Below are 27,336 nucleotides of genomic sequence, written 5' to 3' on the forward strand. Positions count from 1 at the left end.
GAAGGAATGACATCTAAATTTTGTCAAAGCATGGGGAAAAGCAAAAAGCATTTATCAAACATTTGCTTAAAAATGGGCTTCAGTATAATGATCTTTTGTATTCTCTTTCCACATACCTTGATTGGCCATTTCTATTTGAAAAAAGGGGCACTTTGCAAAGTGCCACATTTAAGTCTTTTCTTTCCCTGGCTATTCAAAGATTTTCTTTCCTTGATCTTTGGAGGAAAGTCTTGCATTATTTCTGATGCTCTGAGCAACTGCTTTGCTCATACCCCTTAGCACGTAGGAGCCCGAATGCTTCTGTAGCACAATTATTCAAGGTTTTTCCTTCCCCTTCATTACATATATGGCTGTTTCCCTCCAAAACACCTGTCAGGCTCATTCCTTGGCCTACTTTTTTTCCTACTAGCCTCAATGTCATCCCTTCCTTTCACTACCCTTACTCCCAGCCAACCTCCACCACCCATCTTTATCCTGTCCTTCTCACCACAGGGGAATCTGCCCACATACCATCGCTACCTCAGCAACCTGCTGAGGACACAAAGGCTGCCATCTCTATACTCTTATTAATATGCTATTGTTTCTACCGCTTTCACTTGCGATGGTATCAGCCAGGAAACACTGGTATGGCCATTTCACCACGTCCAGCATCCCCTCCAGAGGGAGAGGGGCAGTGAACGACTGGCAGAGCTGCCACCAACCCAGGAGGTGGGCCCGCGGGCTTCGCCCTCTCCTCAGACCTTCAACGCTTTGCACTCCTCTCTTATTTTTGCCATTTCCAGGGCGAATTGCGCAGAACCTTTGCGAAGCCGGAGCCCAGGGCGGGCAGGAACAGCAGTGCCGCCGGCCGACCAGCCGACCCACCCCGTCCCCTCAAGTGCCCCCTCCTGCCCTTCCCTCAGGCGGCCTCTCCCCTTCCCCTCCCCACCCGCCGCTCGCTGCCCCGCCCCGCCCCGCCCCGCCCCGCCCCGCCCCGCCGCCGTCGAACGCGCTCTCCCTTCCCCCATTGGCCGGCCGTGACGGCAATGGCGCGGCCTCCCCGCTGCGCAGGCGCAGTGGTGCCCGACTCACGGGCTCGCGCGGGTGTCCGTTGCCCCGCCTCGCCCCCGCCTCCCTCCTCCCCCCCCCCCCCCCCCCCAACGGCTTTCCGCGAGCTGCCGCGGCCGTTGTTGTCAGTTGCGTCTCGGAGTCGCCGCAGCGGCAGGGCCCGGCGGAGCGCAAACCAGCCAGCTGGTCGCGGGGTAGGAGTCGCCGCAGCTGCCGCCCCTGAGCCTCCGCGGCCCAGCTGAGGTTCCCCGCTGCTGTCCTCGACCCCTTTTCCCTCCCTTCCCGCTGCGCTCCCCGTCCCCGCTCCCGAGGGCAGGCGCGGCGGCTGCTGCCCATGCAGGGGGCGGCGCGGGGTGCGGCGGCCCGAGGAGACGCCGCCGCTGCTGCAGGCAGTAAGTTGCCGGCGGGGTTGGGTCAGGTTCAGCTTGGGCAGGGCCGGTGAGGACGGGGCCGGCGCGGTGGGGTGTGGTGGGTTCCCGTCCTCCCCTCCCTTCGCCTTTCCGTTTCTCCCGGACCCGGCCTCGCCCGTCGCGCTCCTCCCGGCCGGCCCAATGGCGGCCACGGCCCAGGAGGAGGCGATGGGGGGACGTTTCCCGACCGCCGAAGGTCGGTGTGTCGGTGCCGCCTGGGGCTTGAGGAGAGGGATTTGGGGGAGGGGAGAAGCGGGTGTTACTGCGGGGACGGCGGGCTCCCGGCGGGAGCCTCCTGTGCCCCCTGGCGCGGCACAGCCCGGCGTGCCCCACGCGAGTCCTCTCCCCCTCCGAGGCAGTGTCCGTGCGACACGTCCCCGTCCCCGCGGCGGGAGCAGCGCGTGTGGCGAGGCGTGCGTGTGACCGGTTGCCGGCCGCGCCGCTGCCATCTGACCCCGCGCGTGTCTGTGCCCGTGCGTGTCCGCCCGGGTGCGTGTCCTCGCCGTTCGCCCTGGAGCAGCGTACGCGGGGTCACCGCGGGAAAAGTGGCGGGGAGTTTGCCCCTCCGCCACCCTGCTGCCCTCGCCAGTTCCGCCGTCTATTTTCTGTCGCTTGGAAAAAAAAAAAAAGATAAACAAGCGAGGCGAAAGCTCTCCGGTTAGAGAGTCGGTCCGGTCACGGGTGCGTTTTGGGGGAATGACGGTGCATCTTACCCCTCGGAACCAGGTACATAGCCAACAGGTTTGCTCAGAATGCAAGCTGGCGTCTTTTCTGTTCGCAGAGCTGGAGCATGCCCCTGACACAGGCTGAAAGCACAAGTGTCCCTCGTTCTTTGTCAATACGCATATTGCTGCTGTCAGTACACTTACTGTGTCGAATTTACTGCCTTTAGATTACTATAGAAATTGGTCAGATAAGTAGGCGAGTCCTGGAGAGGGGTCTTTGTGGTTTTTACTAGGTGGGTTTTGGCACTCAGGTGGTACTCCACTAGCAAAATTTATGGAAGATTACTTTTCAAGATGTTTGTGGTTGATGTATGGTCTTGGTAATAACTGAAGGACAGATGTGTGGTTGGTTTTGGTGGTGTTTCTTTAATAAGTAGACTGAATAAAGTATTGGAGAACATCCGCTAGGGAAAAAGCCTATATTGGCTGGGGGACGGTTGGCGACAAGTGTGACCTATTTTCAGATTGGATATTTTTATTGGTAAGGGACACTAGAACACCTGTGAAGGAGAAAGCTTGATATGGGCATATAAAAAGCTTTGGGTTTTTACTTATGTATAGATAGTTTCTTACTGATCATCTTGCTTTCAAGACCTTGGTAAGAGTAGATATGCAAAGGAGTGGTTTCCTCAATGGTACCATTGCAGTTCCTGGAGCAGCTGAAGTGTATTGTATGATTTACAGCCATCTAGCATGAATGAATTGCATGCAAATCTGCTTACGCCTGCCCTCTGTAGTGCAGTTGCTACTTAGTCATATAGGCTGCTTTTTGGAGTTGTTTATTATGGATATATTTAGATCTTCAGGCTCTGGGGAAGGACCAGTTTAATGAATCTCAGCAAAATGAAATATATATAGAAGTGTTTACAAGCAAATGTTTATTATGTTAGAATGAAGCAGTTCTTGTAAGGTATGCACCATGAACTGGGTTAATGAATGATATGGGGGGGATTTGATAGCTCTAAGTATATAACAGAAAGTGGGAACTTGGCTGGTGGTTATTTTTGTACTATTGCTGATCCTTAGAAAGAAGGAATCTGAAACAAACTTACAAGAACTAACAGTCATTGCTACATAATGCAATCAGTTTTTACCTTGTGGAACACATTGAAATGTTAACTTAAATAGACTAATATCTGCCCCTTCTAGTGCATGAAAACATTCAGATTTGATGACTTAACAATAAAAGCTAAGGAGGAGAAAGTCCAGTCTTGTCTCACATTTTTCCTGAATATTCTAAATGACCAGAAAAGTGATAGAATGATGGCATGACTTTTCAAGTGGTTGGTAAAAGAACATAACGCCAAAAATGCCTGGTAGGCAAGGTATCATCTAAGACAGCACATTCACCTGGCTCTTAAGAGAATCTTTGTGATCCACACCTAAGCCTTCCAACAAAAACAGGGAAAAGGGAAGATGACATCTTAAGTGGACTCAATGATAAACTGTGTATTTCTTTTTTTTTTTTTTTTTTACACAATTGAGAAGCAAGAAAGTACAGATTGAGTTCTGGATGCTGAAATTTCTGTACAGGTTACTGCTGGTCCTTGAATAGTCTTGCTATGAGGACTGATATTCCCATGTGGTGTGGGTGGTTGCACTTTAGATACAGTCTGCGTTCTGATTATTTTAAACAAATACAAGAGTATGCATGTTGATGTGCTACTGCAGATATTCTTCTACTTGCAGTAGTCATCTTCCTCATGCACTGTTCTGACCAACCTGATCTCTTTTAAAGCTCTAACTTGCTGCCTTTGAGATCATATTTGAATAATTCTTTTTCAGTCTGCACCTTCAGTGTATCATTGTCCTTTTTATCCCAACTGTAATGCCAAACTAGCACCTTTGTCTTGCTTTGCCTGCCTTGCTTTCAAGGGCACAATATCCTGGTGCAGCTAGCTTTTTTCCTCAGAATGTGTGTCTCATGACATAATGCACTACTTCTCTTGGATTTTGTCTCCTTTCAAAATTCCACTGAAATGCTGTAGCTGTAGAACTTCTTCATGAACTTCTGTGCATTCCTACTTATTCGTGTTTTCTACTTACGTCTTGAAATAAGAAACTGATGAAACACGGTTGAGATCAGGGACACTCTCTTTTGTATATAGGGCTGAACTGCAGTTATGATGAATATAGTAATATTAAATTGTCTAAGCTCTTAACTTTAGTAACCTATGAGGTTCTGCATCTTGCTTGTCATGCTACTTTCAAGCACTTAACAGGTATCCTACAGCTCTTGTAATAATGTAAAGTAGCTGTTGTTTTTATACACATAACAGTATTATGTAAGAGCTTAAGAGGATTTGAAAAACTGCATATTCACTAACAATTCTAGGATAACTTACCCTGGCAGAGTTCTAGTACACATAAGTTGATTAAGTCACCAATGTTAAGGACTTAATGAGGAAAAAGTGCTGTGTAGCTCTTACACTTGTGAAATATAAAGGAGAGCATGTTTGCTTTCTGAAAAGCTGAATCTCTCCGTTGTACAGTGATCTTCTACAACAATGTTGGGACATGAATGTTGGACTGAATTTGACAGGCTGGTTTTTACTCTTCATATATCGTTCTGTGTTTTCTGCAGCAGTCTCCTATCTAGCTACTGACTGGACTTAAACCAACTTTACTTGAGAGATAAGATGATAGCCTAGACTTCTATAATTTTAGCTCATGTTCAAGCATGGTGAATTCTAGGTGTCTGCCAGTTCCTAACTAATTTAGGATGGTATAAATGAGGATAAAGTATTGAAAATAAGTAACTGTAGGTTGGGGTAGGTGCTATTTCTTAAGGTTTAAGTAGTTTATATACTAGAAGGAAAATGTAAGTATCCCAGAGGCAACTAGACATAAAACTTAAGTATGGAGTTGACTTATCAAAGAGATTGCTAAACAAATAAATCTGAAATTTGAGCTCAGAGATCATTCTTAAGAAATTTCATAGAAATTATTATTGCTTATAATAGGCACTAACAATACATGTGCATATTTGCATCTATTTACTCATATTAGAGCTAGTGTTTGATGCTTTCACCTCCCTTGATACAGAATAAAAACCATGTTTGTGATTCTGAATTTACGCAACAAAGGTGACATTGGGTGTTGTTATAACAGTTGACATTGGGTGTTGTTATAACAGTGGTAACTTAAAGTGTTAAGCCACACTGAAGTGCTCGTTCATTAATGGTGCAATGTTTAGAGTTCCTGTTAGTGGTCTTTGCTACACTGGCATCAGAAAATTACATGGTAATGTTAATAAATAGGCATTAGAAAGAGATGAAACAATTCTAAGAATTCATGAACATGGAGTAGATGAGGTGATTCCTCTAAAAGTGTCCAGATTGGCAGAATAGGAATCTGAGTTGTCTGTTTTCTGCAAAATTCCTGCAGTAGGTTTTCTGGAAATAAAGATGTAGCATCCTGTCTAAAAGATAGCGATACCGTCATGAATCACAATAATATGACTTCTGTCTGATATGCAGAGTATTTCTTCATCAGTTTCATGTTCCTAGTTATTTTTTTGAGGACGGGAGGAAGAAGAAAAAAGGAAAACCTGATGAGGTTTAGAATATTAAAGCCCGTGAGATTTACTTGGATACTGCTTATCAAGATTGGAAAAGTATAATTTTGGGCTAGAGGGTCCAACTACCATGAGTTATCTGCTGCTTATAAGATGGTTGACTGAAAAGCTTGTTGGTTTCGGTGATCTTCAGACTTCTTTGATACCACATCTTGATTGGTTAGGTTTATGAATGTCTGTAACTAAGATACTGTGTTAATTTCCTGTAGCTAAGGAGAAATTTTTATTTCAGTAGGAACTGCAAAACATGATCATTTCAATTGAAACTAATTTTTTTATACATCGTGACATCACAAGATCTGAACAGAGTTTTATAACTGATTTACAGATACAGAAAGAAAATACTAGCAAGATATCATAAAATGTGGAGCAAGTAATTTTTAAAAGATGTTATTGCATACTACTTTGCAGAAGATAATTTAGGGGACATGACCATTTGGGAAGGTCTGGTATTCTTCTCTTCCTCTGCAATAGTACTTTAAGAGCAGCTTTAGATCTCTAGTGGTGTGTTGCTGAAGCATCTGATATGTGAACAGGGTGATGGTGTCTGTTTGTATTACTTTTTTATTTGTTTAGCTACATACTGGATTTGGAGAGTAGGTACAAGAGGAAAACAGAGACATGAAATTAATTGCTTTTGGAGCTGTGACTGATGTGAGGACTTTAAATGGTGTCAAGCTACTGCTGAGTTCTGAAATCCGTAAGGCAGATTGTGTAGAAATGGAAAGTGCCTTGTGAACTACAGTGATGATCAGTGAGGTTATGAAAGTATTGGGCTTTTAACACATTTCACAACTAGAGGTGGTTGGAACCAATGCCAGTGACTACTAATAGTGGGTTTGTCAGTGGATTATAGTTTGATCACTTAGCACTTATGTCCTCTTAATAGCTTTGGTGTCTAGTCTGTAATCACAAGCTTGCTATTACTACTACTATCCTGCTATTACTTTGCAGGATATACCTACCTCAGTGTTGTCTGTATTTTTTTTTTCTTTTGCCTATGTGTTGTGAAAGAGGAAATATACATTCTTGACTTTTAAAATGGGGGGCCTTGAAGGACCAATTTAGATCCAGTGGCTTTTTTTGCTTGTCTGTATTGAAGATGATTCTCACAAAGATATTGACTATCTAGTGGAGTTTCTACAACACAGTTCTCAAATTTTAGCTTGCTGTTTACTTATGTTCTGCAAACAGCTCACTGCAGCTTTGCAAACCTGTGTGAAAGAGGAAAGTTTAAACTTTCCATACTTGATGTAACTGTACTGTGACTTCAAGAAAACAGGATGGCAGACAGCAATTTGTAGGTCTAAACATTTGGGAATTTATTGCCTAAGACACAAATGTATTATTTGATGATAACCCTGAATCGCGTGTCATATTTAAATTTTATTTTTCTCATACGTTGTAGCTGCCTCAAAGCCTTGCTCTTATATCTCAGGTCATGCAGGCTCTCATAATTTTCTCTTACAAAACAATATTAGTAACTTTTATTTCTTTTCAAATACATAATGCTACCTCTTCCCCCTCCAACCTTTTGTTTATAGGTCCGTGAACAATGTTTTAAGTTTATTTGCCTGCCAAATATTTCTGCTGCTGGCTGTTCACTGAACAATGGACCTTAGAGTTGAAGCATTCTTGTTAGCATTTGTTTTTATTTCTGGATTCTAAGAAGAGTTAAGGCTAAGCTTCAGTAGCTCTGCCTGCAATACATCCTAAAATAACAAAGCACTAACACTTCACTACAGGCTTCCCAAATGTTTAATAGCAAAAATTCATCGGCAATTGGCAGCTCCCATATCTTTTCAGACCAAATTCTGGAGACTATTTAAAACTAGGGAATGTCATTAAATTATGCAAGTTAATTCTTTTTATGTTTGGAACATAGAACTACTTGATAACTCTATCTTCATCATTTTAGGTGTAGCCATGCTGATATGGTAGAGAGACTTGCTGATACATCTTGACATTTTAGTAACGTACTGTGAGGTGGATGCTGATGCTGTGGAAGATGACTGTGAGGCCTAATATGAAAATGAAAGTGCACGTATGCCTTGAAAAATCTACAGTAGTGTTTTATTGTGGAATTTGTCAGGAGCAGGAGAGTTCATGGGGTTTGTCATCAGTGAAGGCGAAGATATGCATGTATGCTGTGGTGTAGTCACGCAAAGTGGAAAATAAAGCATTAGATAACATTGTGTATATAAGGGCTGAATTGTAATGCCACTGTCCCCACCCCCTAAGAATGCTGCATCTGCAAAGCATTTGGCTGTAGGGCAGGTATAGATTGCCATCGCTTCTTTGAGTACCTTTGAATGGTAGTTGTGAAGGCTTAGGTCACAGGAAGGTGTGGGAGGAAGGGCTTTGCTGGGCTGTGACACCTGTGTGTGGAAACAAAAGGAGAATACAGGTTCTTGGGATCCCAAGTCCCCTATTGTGTCTTCAGTATTCCAGGAATATTGGGTAGTATGAGGCTTAAAGTTTCAAATACTCTGGAGGAATTGTTGAATCATTACTAGTTTTCAGAATATGTGGTATGCATTAAGTGTGTATGTTCTTCGCACTTCACTCTTGCAATGCTTTGTACCTGTTTCTGGCGTGTTGGCTCTTCCTTATATAAAAGGATCGAAAGGCCTCTGGGGGAAAGTAGACTGACAAACTGTGAACATCACATATAAGTTGTCTCATACAGTAACAAAGATAGACTGTTTTTAAAGGCTCATGGATTAGGCTGTGAAGGTATCTTCTAGTAGGGTAGCAGATAAAAATTGATAGGAAATATTGGAAGAACGTGGAAAAAATATGCTTGCACAGTTTGGATACTGAGTTGATACTTCCTTCAGTTTGCTCTCAAATTTTAATGATTTGTACAAATTGCTTTCAGAGTAAAAAAAAAATTGCTTCTGGATCTCTGAGATCAGTTTATGTCAAATTTTCATTTACTGTTTCTAGGAAGAACAGCAACATAAGTCTTACACTCAACATATAATTATGTAGTAAATAAATAATTGGTATAGATACTGTTATTCATCTGAGACAAAAGAGAGCAAAAGGAGAAACGGGGAAATTTATTTAATCTATCTTGTGGATGCATATAATATGTACATCCACTGAAGTAGTCATCCCAAACTCCTGTTACAGAAAACAAAAATGCGTGCTTTTAAGAAATGATTCATTTGATCTATTTAGCTATCTGCTTTCATTTGATCTATTTAGCTATCTGTTTTAGGGTGCAATTTGTTTTATCATAGACTCTTATCTGTGGTGACTGAGTCTCCATTTATCGTGAAGAGAGACGGGAATGGTTAGCCGTCTGTGGACGGATGAGTCCCAGTGAAGATTACTTCAGCTTTTATGTCTGTTAGCCTGATAATGCAGGGAAGCTTTTGCATTGATAGTATTATAACATTTTGTTGAAATGAGACCTTGAGTCTTCATTTTTCTAAAGTAGCTAATACACACATTAAGGTAAGATGAACTAGGCTGGTCTTGAGTATAATGTATAATATAATGAAACTTTTTGGACAGGATGAATTGCTTAAAGAAAAACTAGTGTCTCTGAAACATGCTGTCTTTCTAAACAGATCTATTAGAGATCTATTCATCCATTTTTTAGAGATAGTTGAATCACAGTACTGTTGTTAAACCTCTTAATAGGATGCATGTGATATTACAGAACGGCTTCTGCAGATCTCTGGTACAGAGGCTGTTTGCAGTGTTTTGTGGGATAGGATATATAAGCTTCTGTTAAAGGAAGGATCTGTTCTGAATCTACTTACTAGTAAATGTCTACATTGCATAAAATGAATATCGGGGCATAGCTGAATTCTGCTATAGTTAGGGAAGACTGCATTTGAAAACAAGAATTTGCCACATGGATTAAATGCTGCTAATGGTTAGTAAGCTCACCAACTAGAAAGCCCAAACTCTCTAATGCTGAAAAATGAACTTATAAAGGACTTGAGATAATGTGAATTAAAAGAAAGGTAAATATTTTCTGTGACATAACTGGCTCTTAAATGTATTTCCTCAGACTGTAGTTTGGCTTGCTGGCAAAGTATGGCTGGTCAAAATTTTGATTATCCCAGAGGTCATATTGTAAACTGGATCACTGAATGATCTGTCATTAAAACTAACCTTGTTTTGGAGCATGATATGTTAAATCTGGAAGTTTTAGGTGATTCCATTTATAGTTAGCCCCAAAAGTTTTACTGATGTAACTAAGGAGACAACTGCAAAGAAAGGGTCACAAAGAGGCTTCAGCTGGATAGCTGGTACCTTGTGAAACTGCACTCTTAGTTGATCCTTCAGTGCGTTCAAAATTTTGCCTTCTTACTCTAGAGAGAAACTGAGACAAAGAAATGACTTCTCTGAAAAGTATTGGCATAGCAAGTGTGATCCTTTAGGTAGCATATTTAAATTGTAATCAAGGTTTATATCTATATGCACTATGACAGTTTTGTACCCATTTCCTACTAATGAACAATTTGTAATTTTGGTATATTCACTTCAAACCATGTGTGTGTTTAAGATCCTTGTGTTTAGCTGTGGGAGCCTCATCTCTGAAAATTTATTTTAAAACCACAGAATTAAAAGTTAGTTGGTGGAGGTATTGTGGAGACTTTATGTTAAACTGTTAATAAATCTGCATTAATTTTATTTCAGCTAATGGGGCTGCAACATTAGTAAACATAGTTTATTTTACATTTCTGTAAGCTTTTATCCTATTGATTACTGTCTGATGTATTTCTCCATGGCTTAAGCATAACTGATTTTTGCTGGAATTTTGTTGACAAGTTGATGTTTATGTGTACTCTGTCATTTAGAGATAAAACACTTGCTGAGTTTATATAAAGATGGTTGAGAGTGTGCCAAGTGAACAAAATAATTAGTATAAATCTTTCCTTACTGCTGAGTGTTGTAGTTACTTAAATTCATACAAGTTACATTGTTACATCTGGCTGGGCTTGCTCTCTGCCTTTTGCATTGCAGGGATGAAACCTTCTTGAATTTAAGAAAGAAAAGCTAAGTCAAAACTGACTGAGTTTTAACCTCCATCTTTCTTACCCCTTCCAGTAACAAAACTTTGATTTTGCCACGCACTAAGAAAGCTCTGTCTTGTTTGCAGGTGTTGTTTTTGAATCTGAGACACAACAGAAAATCTATCTTAAAGCCATGCGTCTTCTCCTCGGAGAGTAAAGGTGTTTCATGATCTGGGCCAGATTTGTAGGATGTGATGAATTCGTGTGAATAGAGATGTAAATCTTGAGGTTTGACTTAACATTCCAGAAATAAACGGTCTGTAAAAACTTGAGCACTGGAGTTTGTGTTGTTGGTAGCTTCAGTTGCATAGGGAATGTCTGGCTGGTTTTGACACAACTTTTATGATGTTTTGTTTTTCTTAAATTTAAGGGTTCTAAAACTGTTAAGTAGTTTAGTATAAGGTATTGACTATAGGATGCATTATAGTTAAAACAGATTTGTAAGGAGGCATGATGTCCTAGTGGCAGTAAAAAAAGTTGTCTGTGTGTTCTTTTATTTTTATTTTCTTTAATCTAGAAGCAGTAAAGAGTCTGATTAGGGTGCTGTGGAGACAGCAGTTCTATAAAGTGTGTTTGGGTGGGGATTTTTGGTGGGGTTTTTTTCTGTTAAATGCTTGCAATCCTTTTAGGATTGAGACTCTGGCATTGCACAGCCATATGGGGCACAGCTGATTAATATCTCCCCTGTTGCTTCATACAGGTTAAGGTGAGGTGGTTTATGTGTGTAAATGGACTATTTTACATTAGGCTGCATTTTGAGGGTTAGGTCAGTATGATGGTACATTATATAACAAAGCATTACATGAAAACATTATGTCAGTGCTCAGTAGTAGTTAAAAACCCCAAATTGGCCTAAGAAAGTAGTATAGAACAAACCAGAAAATGTGTAGAGAAAGGTGAGAAGAATGCTAAAGCCTGTGGAATAACCTCTGGAACAAAAGTAGGACTTGAACAAGACTGAACTGAAGCTGGGAAGGGAGGAAGCTAAAACTGTGAGTTGCTTGAGGCAAGGTAAATAGAGTATGATAGTTCTTGTTTTGGAACAGACTGAATGAGAAGATGCACAAATTATCAGATGATTAAAAACAAACAAGAGGAAGTGGTTCTTCTCACAGCACATAGTTAAGCTATTAAACTCCTTGTTCCAGGGTGTTCTTGATACTAAAAATTCACATGCTCTAATAAAGCACCTGCCCAGTTTCACAAGGAGGGGTGGAGTGGAATCCATAAAGCATTATTAAACATAAAGCCACTGCCCTCTGATGTGAAGAAGTTTCTGCATCTCTTAGATAATGAAACTCGCCTTATCTTTGTTATGCTTGCCGTTGTGCTGTGTTCTTCCCTGTGCATCCTTTAATGGTTACTTACCAGGTAGGAGGCTGTTTGACATGGGCATTTGGTTTAATGTAGCATGCTTTAATCTAGTTTTGTGCTTTCTGGAATAAGGATGAGATGGTATTACATGGGTAATTGGGAGTGGTAGGGGAAGCTTTGTAAGATGAGCAGTATGGGCTGTGTTGGGAAGCAGATACGCCAAACCCAATTTTGATAGTATGGCATCTTCTAGTGAAGCGGAGTGGTTTTTGGAAGAGCATCTGAAGCATAGTGCTTAATAGCAGAATGCAAGGGTACAGTAACACAAAACCCAATGAAGGTTTTTTAAAGCTTGATGATTATCTTTAAAGAGAAACACCCAAACCCCAATGTTTATATGGTAGTTACACTTACCCTGTTCCTTTTCTAAGTTATGAGGCTTCAGAAGTTGATTGATTTCATTCAAATTTTGCAGGGGTGGAGGTCTCAAACTGAATTCCCACGGACTTTGTGGCCGTAGACAGCTGGATAGAGAAGAGGTTATACCATGGCTCCAGCTGAGAGAAGCAGTAAGGTGAGCTTGTTAAACATCAGAGAGTCCTCACAGGACCCCCAACCTTGTAATTGAATCCATATGAAACCAGGTTCATTAGTTTCACTGCCTGTGAAATAACTTGTTTAGCAGGGAGTGTTTTTAATCTAATGCTTACATTTCAACTTGAGAATAACTAATGTAAGGGGCTGTTTGTTTGCCAGCTTCCTTTTCAAAGATATTGTTTTTGAAGTTCAGTTTTGAAACTGTGAAAATATATTCTAAAGAGCTATGTTTTCTGTATTTTGAGTTGGCAATAAGCCATCTAATTTTCATATTTCCAGCTACTTTGCACTCAAAGTGAGAAAATGGTTAGCTTTTTGATAGCTACAGATTTTTATTTGAACCTTGATCTAAGTTTAAGATGCAGGAAAAGTTTTTGGGAGGTTTTGGGGCGGGGGGGGAAGGACAATGGGATATAAGACCTTCAAAACCAGGTTTGATCATGAATGTTTTATAAGTTCCATCTTGTTTGGTTAAATGCCAAATTAACTGGTAAGCAGGAGTTCAGCACAAATGAGCTGAACTTTTGAGTTCTCTCCCCTTCCTTCCCACTTTTCTTCCCCTTCTCCTGACTCATTCCCAGGACTACTGAACATATGCAGTCTACATGCAAACTTTTTAACACCAGTTTTTATAAGTCCAGTCAAAATATTTAACAAGAGATTTTATTTAGCACTAAGAGTACATCTAACCCAAATGTTTCATTTCAGCCTATAGAGCTTTGTTCATTTGTTGTAATTACAGTATTGATTGATAATGCTCAAACTAATTAGAGTAACAAAATTATGTCTTGTATGTTAGTCTGAGCTTTGCTAAACAGGAAGCTGTTAAAGGGAGAAGGTAAAAGCCCAAAGTCATGCCATCAGAACTTCATATTAGAGCTCTTTAATGCTGCAACATGAAGGAATATGCCAAAAATAAGATAAATCAAGCATGTTCCTCTTGTCAATATTCTGTGCTGCCCAGCTGATTTCTAATGTAGCTGGGAAAGTTACACATTTCAGCTTTGCCAATTTTAACAGTCCTTGTAATACTAATTTCTTCAAGTGTTGCTTGCAAGGTTTCTAACTCAAGAACATGAAGGCCACTGAGTTTCAGAGAAATTTTCATTATTGCGCTGTTGAAATTCACTTTCTTCAAGCATACTGATAATGTGATTTCAGAAATCTGTTGGCTACCACAGCATGGCTTATCAAACCCTTTGCAAAAACCCCTGAAGAATTTCACAAGTAATCTGTAATAATGTGCCAATGTAACTTTAAGGGAATTACAGGATAATAATTTTTGCTTATTTTTATACAAATATATAATCTTGTCTCTTTATTTTTAGGTATGCTTGGCAGTGACAATGGACTATTTATTTGCATCAGATACTCTTATATGAAAAGATCACGTATCCAAAGAGCTTAAATATTATTTCATCTTCTGAAACAGAATGGCAGGCTTCAAACGAGGATATGATGGAAAAATTGCAGGATTGTATGACTTGGATAAAACTTTGGGCAGAGGCCATTTTGCTGTGGTCAAACTTGCTCGGCATGTCTTTACAGGTGAAAAAGTAGCAGTAAAAGTAATTGACAAGACCAAACTGGACACTCTAGCCACTGGACATCTTTTTCAAGAAGTTAGATGCATGAAACTAGTGCAGCATCCCAATATAGTACGGCTATATGAAGTGATTGACACCCAGACTAAGCTTTATCTTATCTTAGAGCTAGGTGATGGAGGAGATATGTTTGATTACATCATGAAACATGAAGAAGGTCTGAATGAGGATCTGGCAAAAAAATATTTTGCTCAAATAGTTCATGCTATATCCTACTGCCATAAACTGCACGTAGTTCATAGAGACTTAAAACCAGAGAATGTGGTCTTCTTTGAAAAACAAGGACTTGTGAAATTGACTGATTTTGGCTTCAGCAACAAATTTCAACCTGGAAAGAAGCTCACAACAAGCTGTGGATCTCTTGCATATTCTGCTCCTGAAATTTTACTTGGGGATGAATATGATGCACCAGCAGTGGGTATGTCCTCTTTGAATTCAACCAGTAATCTAAACCTAAGTACCATGATGTTGTACTGCTCTGTTTCTGTTTTGAGGTAATGCCATATGTGGAAGCCAGCTAGTTGGCAAGAAATAATATTATAACCTGGATGAGTTATACATGAGTTAATGCTGGAGCAGCTCTGTTTGCAAGAGATACTCGGACATACTCAAAAATGCTTAAAAATTATTTTTGTATGAAATTATGCCATTGTATACATCATAATTAACCTTTCTATTAATAATAATGTGAATGCAATGTGTGTATTGTACTTGTTTTGTTAGAGGACTCAACTTCTTTTCAGAAAAGTGCCTGGTTTTAATTTATTTTTTATATCATACCCCCTGCCCGCAAAAAAACCCCAACCACTCAGTGATTTTCTTTGCTCAGTTTAGCCATATAAGAATGATGTTGTGAGCACAGGCTACTTAAGTGTTCAGTTGCCAGGTGGTAGGAATCCGTTTTTAATAAGTACGAACTTGGCTATAGAAGGAGGAGACAGGGAATTAAGGTTTTAACTCCCTCTTCCCATTGTCTGTGCTTTTCTTGACTGTGAACTGAAAGTAGGGGGTGAGTTCCCAGTTGCTTCCAATTCTTGAAAAGGTAAGAGAAATGGTAATGTGTAAATTAGTCTTCGTGTTTCTAGCTGGAAAGTGGAGTGTGCTAGACAGACTATGACAGATAATTCTCTTACTCTTATGTCTACTGCGTATGCTGTTAGAATTAACTTAGAGGGTTTTTTAAATAGCTGTAAACATTGATAGTCACTGAATAATGTCCTGTAGTCATACAGATTGCTTGTATCTGTTGGTTCAGGTAGAACTTGCTTCTCCAACAAATTTAGGTACATATAATTCCAAATGATCCTTCAAAACCAGGTTATTGTAGTTAACATGCCTCTTGTTCTTCCGTGCCCAGTATCTGATACTTTTGCTGTCTTAAGACCTGTTAGGACGCTGTACATGGTGCTCTGTGTGTTTTGCTATGGTTATAGTAGTGGCTGTAGTGATGGTTTAAATTAAGACTGACTTATGCAATTTTTTTGCTAATTTACTGGGGTAATCAATCAGCTAATTTTGTATGCTGACAAGGTATTCCTGCACACTACTGAACAAAAATTCTTGCATTGTATTTAATGTAAATATTTTTAGCTAGTAGATCTTACGGTCTTTGCTTAAACATTTGAATATCACTTCATGACTTCTAACTTTGAATAGGTATTTACTGTGGGTTTTCTGGACCTGAAACTACTTTCTCAAGTGTGCTATAATTAGGAATTTTAGATGTCTGTGCTATTTGTGGTTTTGCAAATCCATGTTGATGCCACAGTGATGCTTGATGAAATGATTTCTATTTAAGAGTCAAATCACAGAATGGATTGGGTTGGAAGGGACCTCAAAGATCATCTAGTTCCAACCCCCCCTGCCACAGGCAGGGACACCCTCCACTAGACCAGTTGGCCCAAAGCCCCATCCAACCTGGCCTTAAACACTTCCAGGGACGGGGCCTCCACAACCTCTCTGGGCAACCTGTTCCAGTGCCTCACCACTCTAATAGTAAAGAATTTCTTTCTAACATCTAATCTAAATCGACCCTCCTTCAGCTTCAACCCATTACCCCTTGTCCTGTCACTACACTCCCTGATAAACAGTCCCTCACCATCTTTCCTGTAGGCCCCCTTCAGGTACTGGAAAGATACTGGAAATGTTTTAGGTGAGTTGCTTCTGGTTTTATTAGTGGCAAGCTAGAGATCCAAACTGTTGAGTTCTTCTGTGTTCTTCTATGTCTTTTCATTTTGAGAATTTCCTGAAGAATGAGTGTAACTGATTGCAGTGGCCTCTGAAATTAGATGGAAAAGTGCATTTGTTAAATATTCTGTGCAGTGCCTTATTTGAATTTTTTCTTGAAAAATGGACTAACAGTCAAATTTTGGAGGATGAGCAAAAACTGAAATTTTGATATTGCTGCTCAACTGAAGATGCTTGGAAGAAAGGTGTACGGGGATTAATACGGGGCACGAGGGGGCATTAAGAGCATTATGACCAGATGGTCCAAATTGAATTATATAGTTAAAGCACACTTTAAACCTCCTAATGATAAATATAAGAATGGTGGCATCACATAAATAGTTTTTTAGAGGATTTTGAAAGCAATTAGGTTGGTAAACTTATGACTAGTACTAGAAGAAAATGGTTGAATGGATTCCCAGAGGAGGTGGTCTGGCTAATATAGAGTAGATTGATATGAACAGTAGAAAAACTAGAAAAAATTAATTTCTTCTAGCTGATGTTTAAGAATGCTAGTAAAGTTATATTTCTGATAATATTTAAATACACATCAGTAGTTAGTTTCTGCTTACTTATTCCTCAGTATACTGTCTCGGTTACTGGATGCTAGAACTTCTCCTATCCTAGCTGACAGATTGCAGTGTTTGTATTTTAACTCTTTTAGTGGCACAGTTTTCATTACTTTGTAATGCACTACAAAATCTCTAAAGTACTGTCAGTACAATAGTTACAGAATGAAAATATCAAAATTTACTGCAAGTTGCCAATAAGATAATGACCTTGCGGAGTCTGGGTTTTCCTTTTCTGAGGGTAAAAAAGGTAAGATACCCTATGTAAGGTTTCTAAATGTGACTTATTTGTGTATTTTAAATGCAAAGATTGTGGGGAAAAAAATTAGAGACTTCTTTAAAGCCTTCCTTCCCCCAAATGGAGTCTTAAGTGTAGAATCTTAAAAGAATATATGTTTAGGAAAGTTATCACTAACCATGTAATTATGCAGCTGAGAAACCAGCTCCTGCAAACCTTTCTTAACCTTTAAAGATAAACTTTCATGCTAAGATGAGGTCATACTTGTGGACTAGAAGTATGTATAAATTCAGAAGCAGACATTTTCAAAAGAGAGATTACATCAGTTGCTTTTTGATGCTAGTAAAGTGCAAGGTGTATATATAGCCTGAAATGGTGAAACACTGTGAACTCATTCAGCTATTGGTTGAATTGGACTATTAATATAGCAATAATAATGACTGACAATGGGAAAGATATTTTGCCAGTTAAGGTGAAATTATGTTGTAGCTGAACCAATCTAAAAGCTAGTTCCTTATGAGAAAGGAGGTCATGCTTTCTCCAGTGTGACTACATGGTCCTGCCCCTTTGTGAGCATCTGACCACTTGAAAACCAACTCAAATTACTAAAATGCCAAATTAAAAAGGATTGCCCTGCTTTTACTCTGTGCATGTTAAAGTACATTTGCATTCATTATAATATTTTAAAAACCCCACACCTCTCTTCATTTATCCAGAATTGTTAGATTCACAAAAATTATTGCAAGAAAAGTTTACATGAAGGGTTTTTTTTGCCAAAGACCTTTCCCACAAACATGGCTTATCTGATGTCTCATGAATAATATTAGAATGAGTTTATAAAGGAAAAGACTTCAGATTTTCTTGCCACAAAGAGCTGAAATATTCAGGGCAAATCCTTTATGAAATTATATGCTTAATAGATATAATGGCAAAGCTTGCTTTATGGAAAGGTAACTGTTTCGGCTAGTTTAGGGATTAATCTGCCATTAGTGATGCTACTTAAAAGTTTTCACACTTGAAAAGAGACTAGTTAATTTAGGTCTCTTATTTCCTTTTGTGTTTAAGGCTATAGTTAAAATGATGCAAGAGGAGTATTAGGCAATGATCATATGTTCCCAGGGCTTTTCAAAAAGCTGAGTTAGATAGTGAGAAGTTCTGATGCTTGTAGTTTCCCATGGTTTTTTACACTTAATTAAAATTTGTTCTATTCAGAGGAAAGTGAGAGCACTGTTGTCGCACAAAGAGTTCACTTTGTAAATCAAATGGACGTATTTTAGATCAGAGTTCTGTCTAGAGCAGTGGTGTAAATCCAGCAAACTTCAGTAGTATTCAAAAGTGGGTAACTACAGATGAAAGAATAAAGCATGCTCCTGGTGATATTTTTCCTTTGTTAGTCTACGAACATCAGCAGAGATTGGATCATTAAATAAATAGAAATCACCTCTTTCCTAGGTGATAAAGTTTAATTATAGTTTTTCAGATTAGTTGATTCTTTCAGAGGAGAGCAAGTTCTATTTTAACTGCTTGGCATCTCTATAAAGTAGGAAGTGCTGTGTAGGCTACAGTTATTCTGGAAGACATTGACACTTCTGATAGGTTTTTATTATTGTAGTTGGGTATTCTGTATGTGATTTTGTAGATGCATAGAAACATTTGCAGAATAAATTCGTTGTTCTGGGAATGAGAAATGGGCAAATTCAGATTGTAAGGTTGGGATTGTCTTTTAGCACAGTTGAGCACAGGCCTCTGGAACAGTACTGTAATGCACAAATAACATTGTAGGTATCATCACAATTATTTGGCATTGTAGTCTGTCGTCACAGCAGCTCCAAGAGAATGGTGGCAAGATGTTCCTCATAAGACATGACTAAAAAGAATATTATGGTTACTGTAGCTCAATGCTATTCAACTGGCAGTTTGTAGTCCAAATCCAACTTGCTGCCTTCTTGGAAGTTGCAGGAGCCAACCACTTGATAACATTCATTACTTTGCTGGCTTTCTTGCACAACTCAGACCTACATATCTTCTGACAGCATAGTAAGATAATGGCTGTATGTTTTCATTATCTAGTTGTATATTTTTGATAATTAAAGGAAACAGAGGATTTGTCATATGTACCTTTCCCTTTCCTGAGATGATGATACTGCTTTTAGACCCACTATGCCTCTGTTGGAATGATCCCAAATTCTTTTGTTTTCTTTTTGCATCAAGCATTTGTGTTGCCTGCATATAGCATTGCTGAAGTGTGTTTGGTGTTTCAAAGCTTCAGTCATATTTGCCAGGTGCTTGAGGATAGCTAAGTAGTCCTGATGACCCGATCTGACCTGTGCGGAGCTAGTTTTAATGCTTCTGCATGTGTATAGCACTTTATTCACAAACTGAGTGACTAATGTAAGCATAATGGCCAGTGGGTATGTACAGTAACCTTTTACACTATAAAAATGCTGAATATAAGATTTGACAGACTTGAGTAAAAAAAAAGTGGTAAGATATTTGCAAGCCATATATGTTACTGAATCATTTAGCATACCTGACAGCAGTTTGGAGTTTCAGTATGCTCAAAATCAGATTACAGCCAAACTTGACAGAAATGAAAAGCAAAAATTCCTACAAAAGCTTTTCACCGATGGTTTTGTTTTGAAAATCTCCCTTTTTAATGTTGCATTGCAACTCTTCAGAAGAGTTATGGTTAGATATATTACAGAATGAGCTTGAAGGTGTAAGGGTGCAGAAAGCTAAAAGTGTAGTATTCAGCTGCTTCTAGCATAAGAGGTCTTCCCCTTCCATTTTGCTTGTCAGGGCAGAGCTCCTGCTTCTTATGTGCTGCATTCTGCATGGCTGACCATTTAATGATTTTTATTAGCTAATTTGACAGAAAACTTAACTTTTCTGCAGGCTTAACTTCTGCCAAGTTATCAGAGCTGTTCATTCCATCAGCATTGAGTGGAAGAGGTGGTGAAGGGAGAATGCAGCTTGGACTAAAGGGACTAGAGTTCTGGGGGGAAGGTGGTAGGACTTGCCCCTCTTCTGTGTTAGCAAGTTTAGGTTAGATCAACTCAGCCTAGCTCACTTATCTTCACATTCCATGTAAGAGAAACTCATTTGGCTGAAATTCATCAAGTATCATTGCCAGCTGGGATTAAACCACAACACTCACACTGGTGAAAAAAGTCAAACTTGAAAAAAGATCAGAAATGAGCTTTTTATACTTTTTTAGAAGGGGCAAATGTAAGGAATTGATTGTGGCATAATTTTAGAAAGTTTCAATCTTGAGGACATTCATGTCATGTTAACAAAGAATGTATTAAGTTTGTGGCAATTTGTATGCAGGTAGTAAAATTTATTTTTAATGGAAGGGGGAGTCCAGTTCTTATGTAGTATGCTGTCCTTTGATTCTTCTTTTTCTCCCCTCAATCTAATTAATTAGTTTGACAAGAAAATACTTTCAATGTCTCAAATTATTGAGGTTGTTACGCTATAGGTATTGGAGCATTGTATTCAGAAGGGAAGTTATGATGTGACTGGGCTGTAATGAAGGGTAGGAGTCTGTGATCCATTCTGGACTGATTTATGCACAAATTTTAATACATTTACCAGTTAACTGCTGGGTGAAGCAAAGAGTAATTTATCTGAATGAAACTACAGAGGAGAAGCTGTCAAGATAGTCTTCAGTTACTACCGTATCAGCTAAATTGTACCTTAACTGTCGGGATGTTTCTTAGTCATCTTGCTGTGTTCATGGGAAAACAGTTTTCATAATATTTAAAACTGCTGTTGTGGAGCAAGATTTTATTATGATAAATATATCTCCATAGCCAGGAAGCTTCATTTTATGTATCTTGCAAACAAATATCCAGATTACTTCTGTTTGACCCATAGCTGACCCACAGCTGACTAATTTGGCAGCACAGATCTGGTGGGACCTAATAATGTCTACTACTACTTGGTTATAGACCAGATGCCCAAGTTTTGCATTCATATGTAAAGCTGTACTAAGATGTTAATTTGTATAAATAAAGTACAAAGTATACATTTTACAGCTAAAACCTTTAGGAAAAGGTTGTCCATCAGAAAATATGAAGGATTTCTTAGATACCTGGAGCAAATTCTTTTATATATATATATAAAAAAGACAGACCAAAAACATTGCAGTGAAACATGCGTATAAGCTGTATGTGTTGTATAGACTTTGACATGTCCAATGATTTTGAGAACATGTTTTATACAGAGAAACTTCCTTCTACATTTAATTAATACAGATTTTTATCCTGACTAATTATATTCTGGAGTAGTAATACTGGAAAGTCAGTTCATGCAGAAAATGTTGGGTTTGTTTTTAATGTAGGTTCTGTAACTTCTGAAATGTGGCTAAGCAAGAAAAACCAAAGAAGAAACCCATTTCTAAATGCAGAATTGATGAATCAGAATAAAACTATTTTGGAATAGAGGCAGTGGCATGAGTTCAGTAAGACCTTTCAATGGTGGTGTGTTTTGTTAAAATATCCTTACTGAAATTAGAGATGCAGTAGTTACTGAAAAATAAAGAACAACTATTTGTATTTTAATAGTTTTATGCAACCAGCAAAACCCGTGCTATTGTCTTCAGGGAAAAATAAGTACTAGTTGCCAGATTGAATGCAAATAAGAATCGCTTCCAAAGATAAGACTAGTTACTGATGATCATGTCTTAGTCAAATACAATAACATATATAGAACAGACTGTTTCATCAGACAGATAAGCTAATTATGAAAATAATTTTCTAAATGCCATTTGCTACTTATGCTCTTTTTTGGAGGGATAGGGGAAGGAAAAGATATCTCCTAATTCTCTTGTCTGCTATGTGTTCTAATAGTAATTTTAATTGGATTTGTAGTGCTTTAAAACAAGGAGAAAACCTAGTTCTGCCTGTTAATTTTGAAAATGTTAGCATTGATTGTAGTTGATCTCTTCCTCAGCCTTCTGCAAGGGAAAAATAAATCTCATTTCACAAAGACAAAAAGAAAAAAAAAAGCTGAATTAACTGATGGTGGCATCTCTGAAAACCAGAGAGGTCAGTATACAAGTTTATTCAAAGCCTTTTTCATGAAAAGTTGAAAGAATGGAAGAATAGTTCAATCAGCTAAAAACAGAGTATCTACAAAAAAGTAATCTTTGTTCTTTACCAATATTCTTTAAAATTTACAACTGGTCCAGTTTGAGCATCTTCCAAATTTGTCAGCAGTCTGTGCGCATGGTATACTTGCAAATGTATACTTGCAATGCATAGAAATGCTGAAATTGTTAACACAAAATTATCCTGGACTATCTTGGTATTGAGTTTTTATGCAAGGGATACAACTTTTTAAATCTCTTTAGCTTATATAGGGGTGGAAATACTTTTCTTATTCTCCTTTTGAAGGACAAGTATATCAACAATGTAATAGGCACCATTCAAGCAATTCAGTAGTACGATACCAGCTTTTATCCTTTTATACTGTAGTATGTAATTTTTCATCACTGTTTTTAGTAGAAGTCTCATTTTCTGCAGTGTTTGACTTATCATACGAATTTTTACTCTTGAACTGTGTTTTGGTTCTTCAGACAACTATGTGAAGCTACGCTATAAATTTGAGTGTTCATTCTTTCTTCTATAGCCTATGCTATGAACAGGATCTTAAATTTCAACTTGTAACAAGTGTGCTTACCACTGTTGTCCTCATGCGTTATCAGCCTGTACCTGCTCCTGAGCTCAGTGAAGGTTCACCTTTAAATTCCAATCCAAATAAAGTAGCTCATGATGGGCTTTTGTGTCCGAGTTCGAAACAGCAATATTCAGATATTGCCTAGTTGCTGCCTAGCCCCAAACATGCCCAGAGTGCAGAGATGCTGATGATCCTTACATTAGATTTTCATATTTAGCTCTGCATAGAACAACTTGATACTGAAGCTGAGTCTCTTTCAAGGCTTGTCTTCAACAGGTTTCTATGGATTAGACTTTCTTCCACAGATCTGCTCTGAAGAGGTTGTAGCAGTGGTCATGATAGTCTCTTTAATGTGTTAAGATAGTGGTTAGAGTAATTGCCCATGATTCTGGAAATCAGGGTTCATTTCCATCCTTTACCTATCCACAGTCTGATACCTCTGCAGTGGCAAAATAAACATGGAAACATTTCTGTCATCTCCATACAAGTTGTTTTGTTTTCTTTTTTTGCTTAAGTGGCTTCTAGTGGAAGATAACTATTGTGTTCAGCTGTTACAGTAAACATTCCAATGACAAATGTATAAAACCTGACTAAATTTACTCAGTATTACAAATTACTTCTGAAGCAGCAGACTTTCTGTAGAAAGATGTCTTACCAAATGAGCAATTTATACTGTGTAAACTGTTAAGCAGTTTAACATATAAGTTAGGAGGGAAAAGAATCTTTTTTCCCATAAAGGTATAAGATAAACAACTTTAATAAACAGACTCAATTTATGTCATTAAATGCGAATGTGTCTATTCCAAAATAAGCATGGACTTTTAGCTGCTTAAAATCGCAAATTCACATAACATATAAAGTGTGACAAGTGCCTGACTTCTGAGGAATGGTAGAAATTTGAGCAAATCTTTTGTTATAAGGATCCCCTGTGTCACATAAATTGCAACTTTCGGAAGTGTGTAGTGCTTAGTTTAGGAGTAAACCAGGAACTTTAGAAAGCAGTAAATAGCTAACGGTGAAGGCCAGCTCAGAGGTTAATCAGATGAATATGGATATGCTTTGTGCAGTGTACAAACTGGAACATAACAGATGTTTGACTGCCCTGTGTTTAAGACAGGCATAGCATAGACAGCTAATGACGTAGTTTGGTTTCTATGGTAGTGACTTCATGTTATGTAAGGAAGTTGCGTATACACAGCCCTGGTTGTCATGGTTCTGGGAATCCTGCTTGAACAGTCCTTTCCTGATCAATGTTATTTAATGCCTTTAAGAACAATAAAATATTCTCTACTGCAGCTAGCTAGCTAGTGCTTTTAAAAGTCCTAATAATATCTTTAGTTTATGCTTGTTATAGCAATGGCAGTTTCAAGTTACTAGTACCCAATTTAAAGGCTAAATTGCATCTTCATCTTCACTGTGCTTTTGAAAGACCTTGATTTCGGCCACTGCAGTATACAAGTATGCCTTCCTTCATTATACTCATTTGAAGTTTTACAGGCTTTAAGCGTGCTAAATGCATGTAGCATGTTAGGTCTAAATTCTATTTTTGCATCAATTTTCTGCAGAGGGCAAATTAGATGACCCTTGGCAGGGAGGGGAGAGATAAGCGGTTTCTATAAAGCCTTCAACTGCTAATTACTAAGAGTAGTAAAAAACCTTGAAGTTGTGAAAAAGAAGTTCTTGTTTAAATCTGCTGTTCTAAAAATGTGTCTCTTTAACCCTTCTCTTCCTTGTGCTCTTTCAGTTAAAAGTCTTGAATGTAGAATTGGCACTAGCACCTGAGTTCTGAGCTGTGATAAGGGAATATAGCTGCAAATGTATGCTGACTTACTTGTCCAAGGCAAGAGTTTTGCTTACAAAACCTGTTCTTTATCTGGTTAAACTGTCCAGTAGTAAATGTATTACAATATCTAAAGCTTTTGTCTAAAACATGATATTTTTTTTGAGCATTAACATAGCACCATAGTTAATATATTATATTAAAATGGTATGCCAGGGGTGTGAAGGTGGAGGAGAGGCAGATCTCTGCAGAGTTCTTTACTGCGTATACTGTATGTCAAACCACATTTGCATAGAACTGAAGGTGAGATTTTTTTTTAATGGTGCAGCCCATTTAACAGGTCTTGCTCTGCATTCAGATCCTGCCACGTAGTTCTTTGCTCTCCTCTTTTTTGGGGGGTTAAAATGTAAGTAGTTGTGTTTTGCTTTTAAATGTGTATCTACGGCTTCTAATAATGTGTGAAAGCAGGAAACTGTCTCCTGAGCTGACATAAGGTATATCAAATTAAGAACATACTATAAGGGCTGGCTTGACTAAAAAAAGTATGTTTTCGTGAGCATGTGGAGATCTAAAGAAAAACTTCTGTTCCTTTAAATGTTGAGTTATTTTTTTTCCCTCCCTTTCCCCAGTTATTAGCTGGTCTAATAAGAGATGCTATTTCTTTCTAGAAGCCTTGCTTTGATGAGATGTCATGCTCTTATTTCATTGCTGCTCAAACATCTTTCTAATCAGCTCACACAACTGTCTTGTCAAAGTTGATGCTTTTGACCAAATCAGGTCATCTTGACTGAGGCTTTCACTCAGTTTGAGTGAAATTCCCTTTTATAATAGGGTAAGAATGCTTCTTGGGACTTAGGTATGAAAGATCAAGGTGTCATTGTCTGCTCTGCAGGTGGAAGTGGTCTCCCCAGCAGAAGCAGTTATTCCTCTTTTGCTACACCTAATATATGAGCAGAAATTTCCTATAGCAGGGTACAGCACAAGAATGAGCAGCATGTGCTGACCAAGTGTCGATCAAAGCACTCATCAGTTGAGTGCAAACCATCTCCATATTCCTTAGGTTCCAGAGGACAGATGAGATTTCTCTTTATTAATAGGAAAGAATAATAAAGCCGCATTTATTATGGCAGCACAAAACAGTATGGTAAAGGATATTCCTGTGTGCAGCTTTTTGTATTGTTTGGGGAAATACTGAAATTTGGTAAATAAGGACTATAACAAAATAAGCTCTGATTCTCTTTTACTAATTTCTCAAAGACAGCTGTGCATAAAGATCTTGAATTTTGCCTCTCTCAGATGACACTCTTCTGAAAACCAAGAATTTTCCATAGTGTACTGTGGTTATTACATTTAAATGAGTGAACAAAATTTGTATCTTTAAAGAGAAGGCATTTTCATTTCTTTCAATCTTTTTTGCAGTATATTTTCTGGACTTGAAAAATATGCAGCTATAAATCTCAGTAGAGAAAAGTGGAAAGTGCAGATACAGGATTGATTTTTTTTTTCATGTATAGAATGGCTTAAAACTAATAAATCAGATACAAATACTAGCACTTCTTATATGTGTACCATATAGTCCTATAACTGTTGGGGTTTTTTAATCTTTCAAAATGATATGTGGGTATTAACTCATTATTTTGGAATGTCTGCTTTGATAACTTCAGATTCTAAACCTTGGGGTTTGAGTTACACTGAAGGCTAGCAAACCAACATGTTTAAACTTACTTGTGTGTTGGGAGTGTAGGTCATCTATTTAAATGTCTCTTCTAAATTTACAAATAAGTAAGACTTGTAACTCTGAAGTTTATGGATCCTTTTTTACAAAGAGAAGATGATTCCCCTTTTAGTAGTAGTATCTATGTCAAGCTAAGTGTCTTCAAAGCATGCAAAATAAAAACCTAATAATGCAAAACCTGCAAGGATTTCTATTGTCCTGGAAACTTAATTGCAGAAATCTGCCAGTAAAAATTCTACTTTTTTAATTTCATCCAGTGTTGTGTGTGTCTTAGAAAAAATGCCAATGTGAAATTTTGTGATAGGTTGAGAAGGGCAAGATACTGTTGTTACTGTTATTTTGTTTAGGATTGCATGCAGTTGTTGTCTGAATAATTGTGGTAGTTTGAAATATCAGTGAATTAATCCCCTTCTTATACCAGTTCCATTTTTACATTGTTCTTGCAGGGTTTATGTATTTCAAATTAAGTTACTTTGAAAATCAGTTTAATGTTTTCCTGTTTCTTTCCACTTTTTTTACCACTTCCTTCACACTTACTATCCTTTACACTGTGTTTGGTGAGGAGTGAAAAATAATTGTGTTTTATAGCTGAGACAACCCTTTGCTGGTTTAAATGAAGCATTCAAGTTCTGTATGTTTACGCTATCAACATTATTTTAGTTCTTACCTTGCTGTGTCATGCTTTCATTTTCTCAAACACCTACAATGTGCTGCTTCGGATTGGCAAAGGAAGTACAGTTTTCCTGTTGGTACTACGTACTCCAGTGAGGTACCTCTGAAGGTCATTTGGTGT

At 38.5% G+C, this 27,336-nt stretch overlaps 1 protein-coding gene across 3 annotated transcripts in view; it reads left to right on the plus strand.

The window, feature by feature from the left end:
* Positions 1-1,144: 1,144 nt before the first annotated feature.
* SNRK (SNF related kinase) overlaps positions 1,145-27,336 on the plus strand; it is a 44,373-nt gene continuing 18,181 nt past the window's right edge. Inside the window, exons 1-3 of one of the 3 annotated variants that reach the window (XM_075745709.1) lie at positions 1,145-1,439; positions 12,588-12,686; positions 14,038-14,731. In XM_075745709.1, coding sequence (XP_075601824.1) covers positions 14,143-14,731 — 589 coding nt within the window. In that variant the 5' untranslated portion in view covers positions 1,145-1,439; positions 12,588-12,686; positions 14,038-14,142. The remainder of the gene's footprint in view (positions 1,440-12,587; positions 12,687-14,037; positions 14,732-27,336) is intronic. The other 2 variants (XM_075745710.1, XM_075745711.1) reach the window with 2 other exon arrangements.

Source organism: Balearica regulorum, chromosome 2 (assembly GCF_011004875.1).
Source record: "Balearica regulorum gibbericeps isolate bBalReg1 chromosome 2, bBalReg1.pri, whole genome shotgun sequence".
In the NCBI taxonomy this organism is placed as follows: Eukaryota; Metazoa; Chordata; class Aves; order Gruiformes; family Gruidae; genus Balearica; species Balearica regulorum.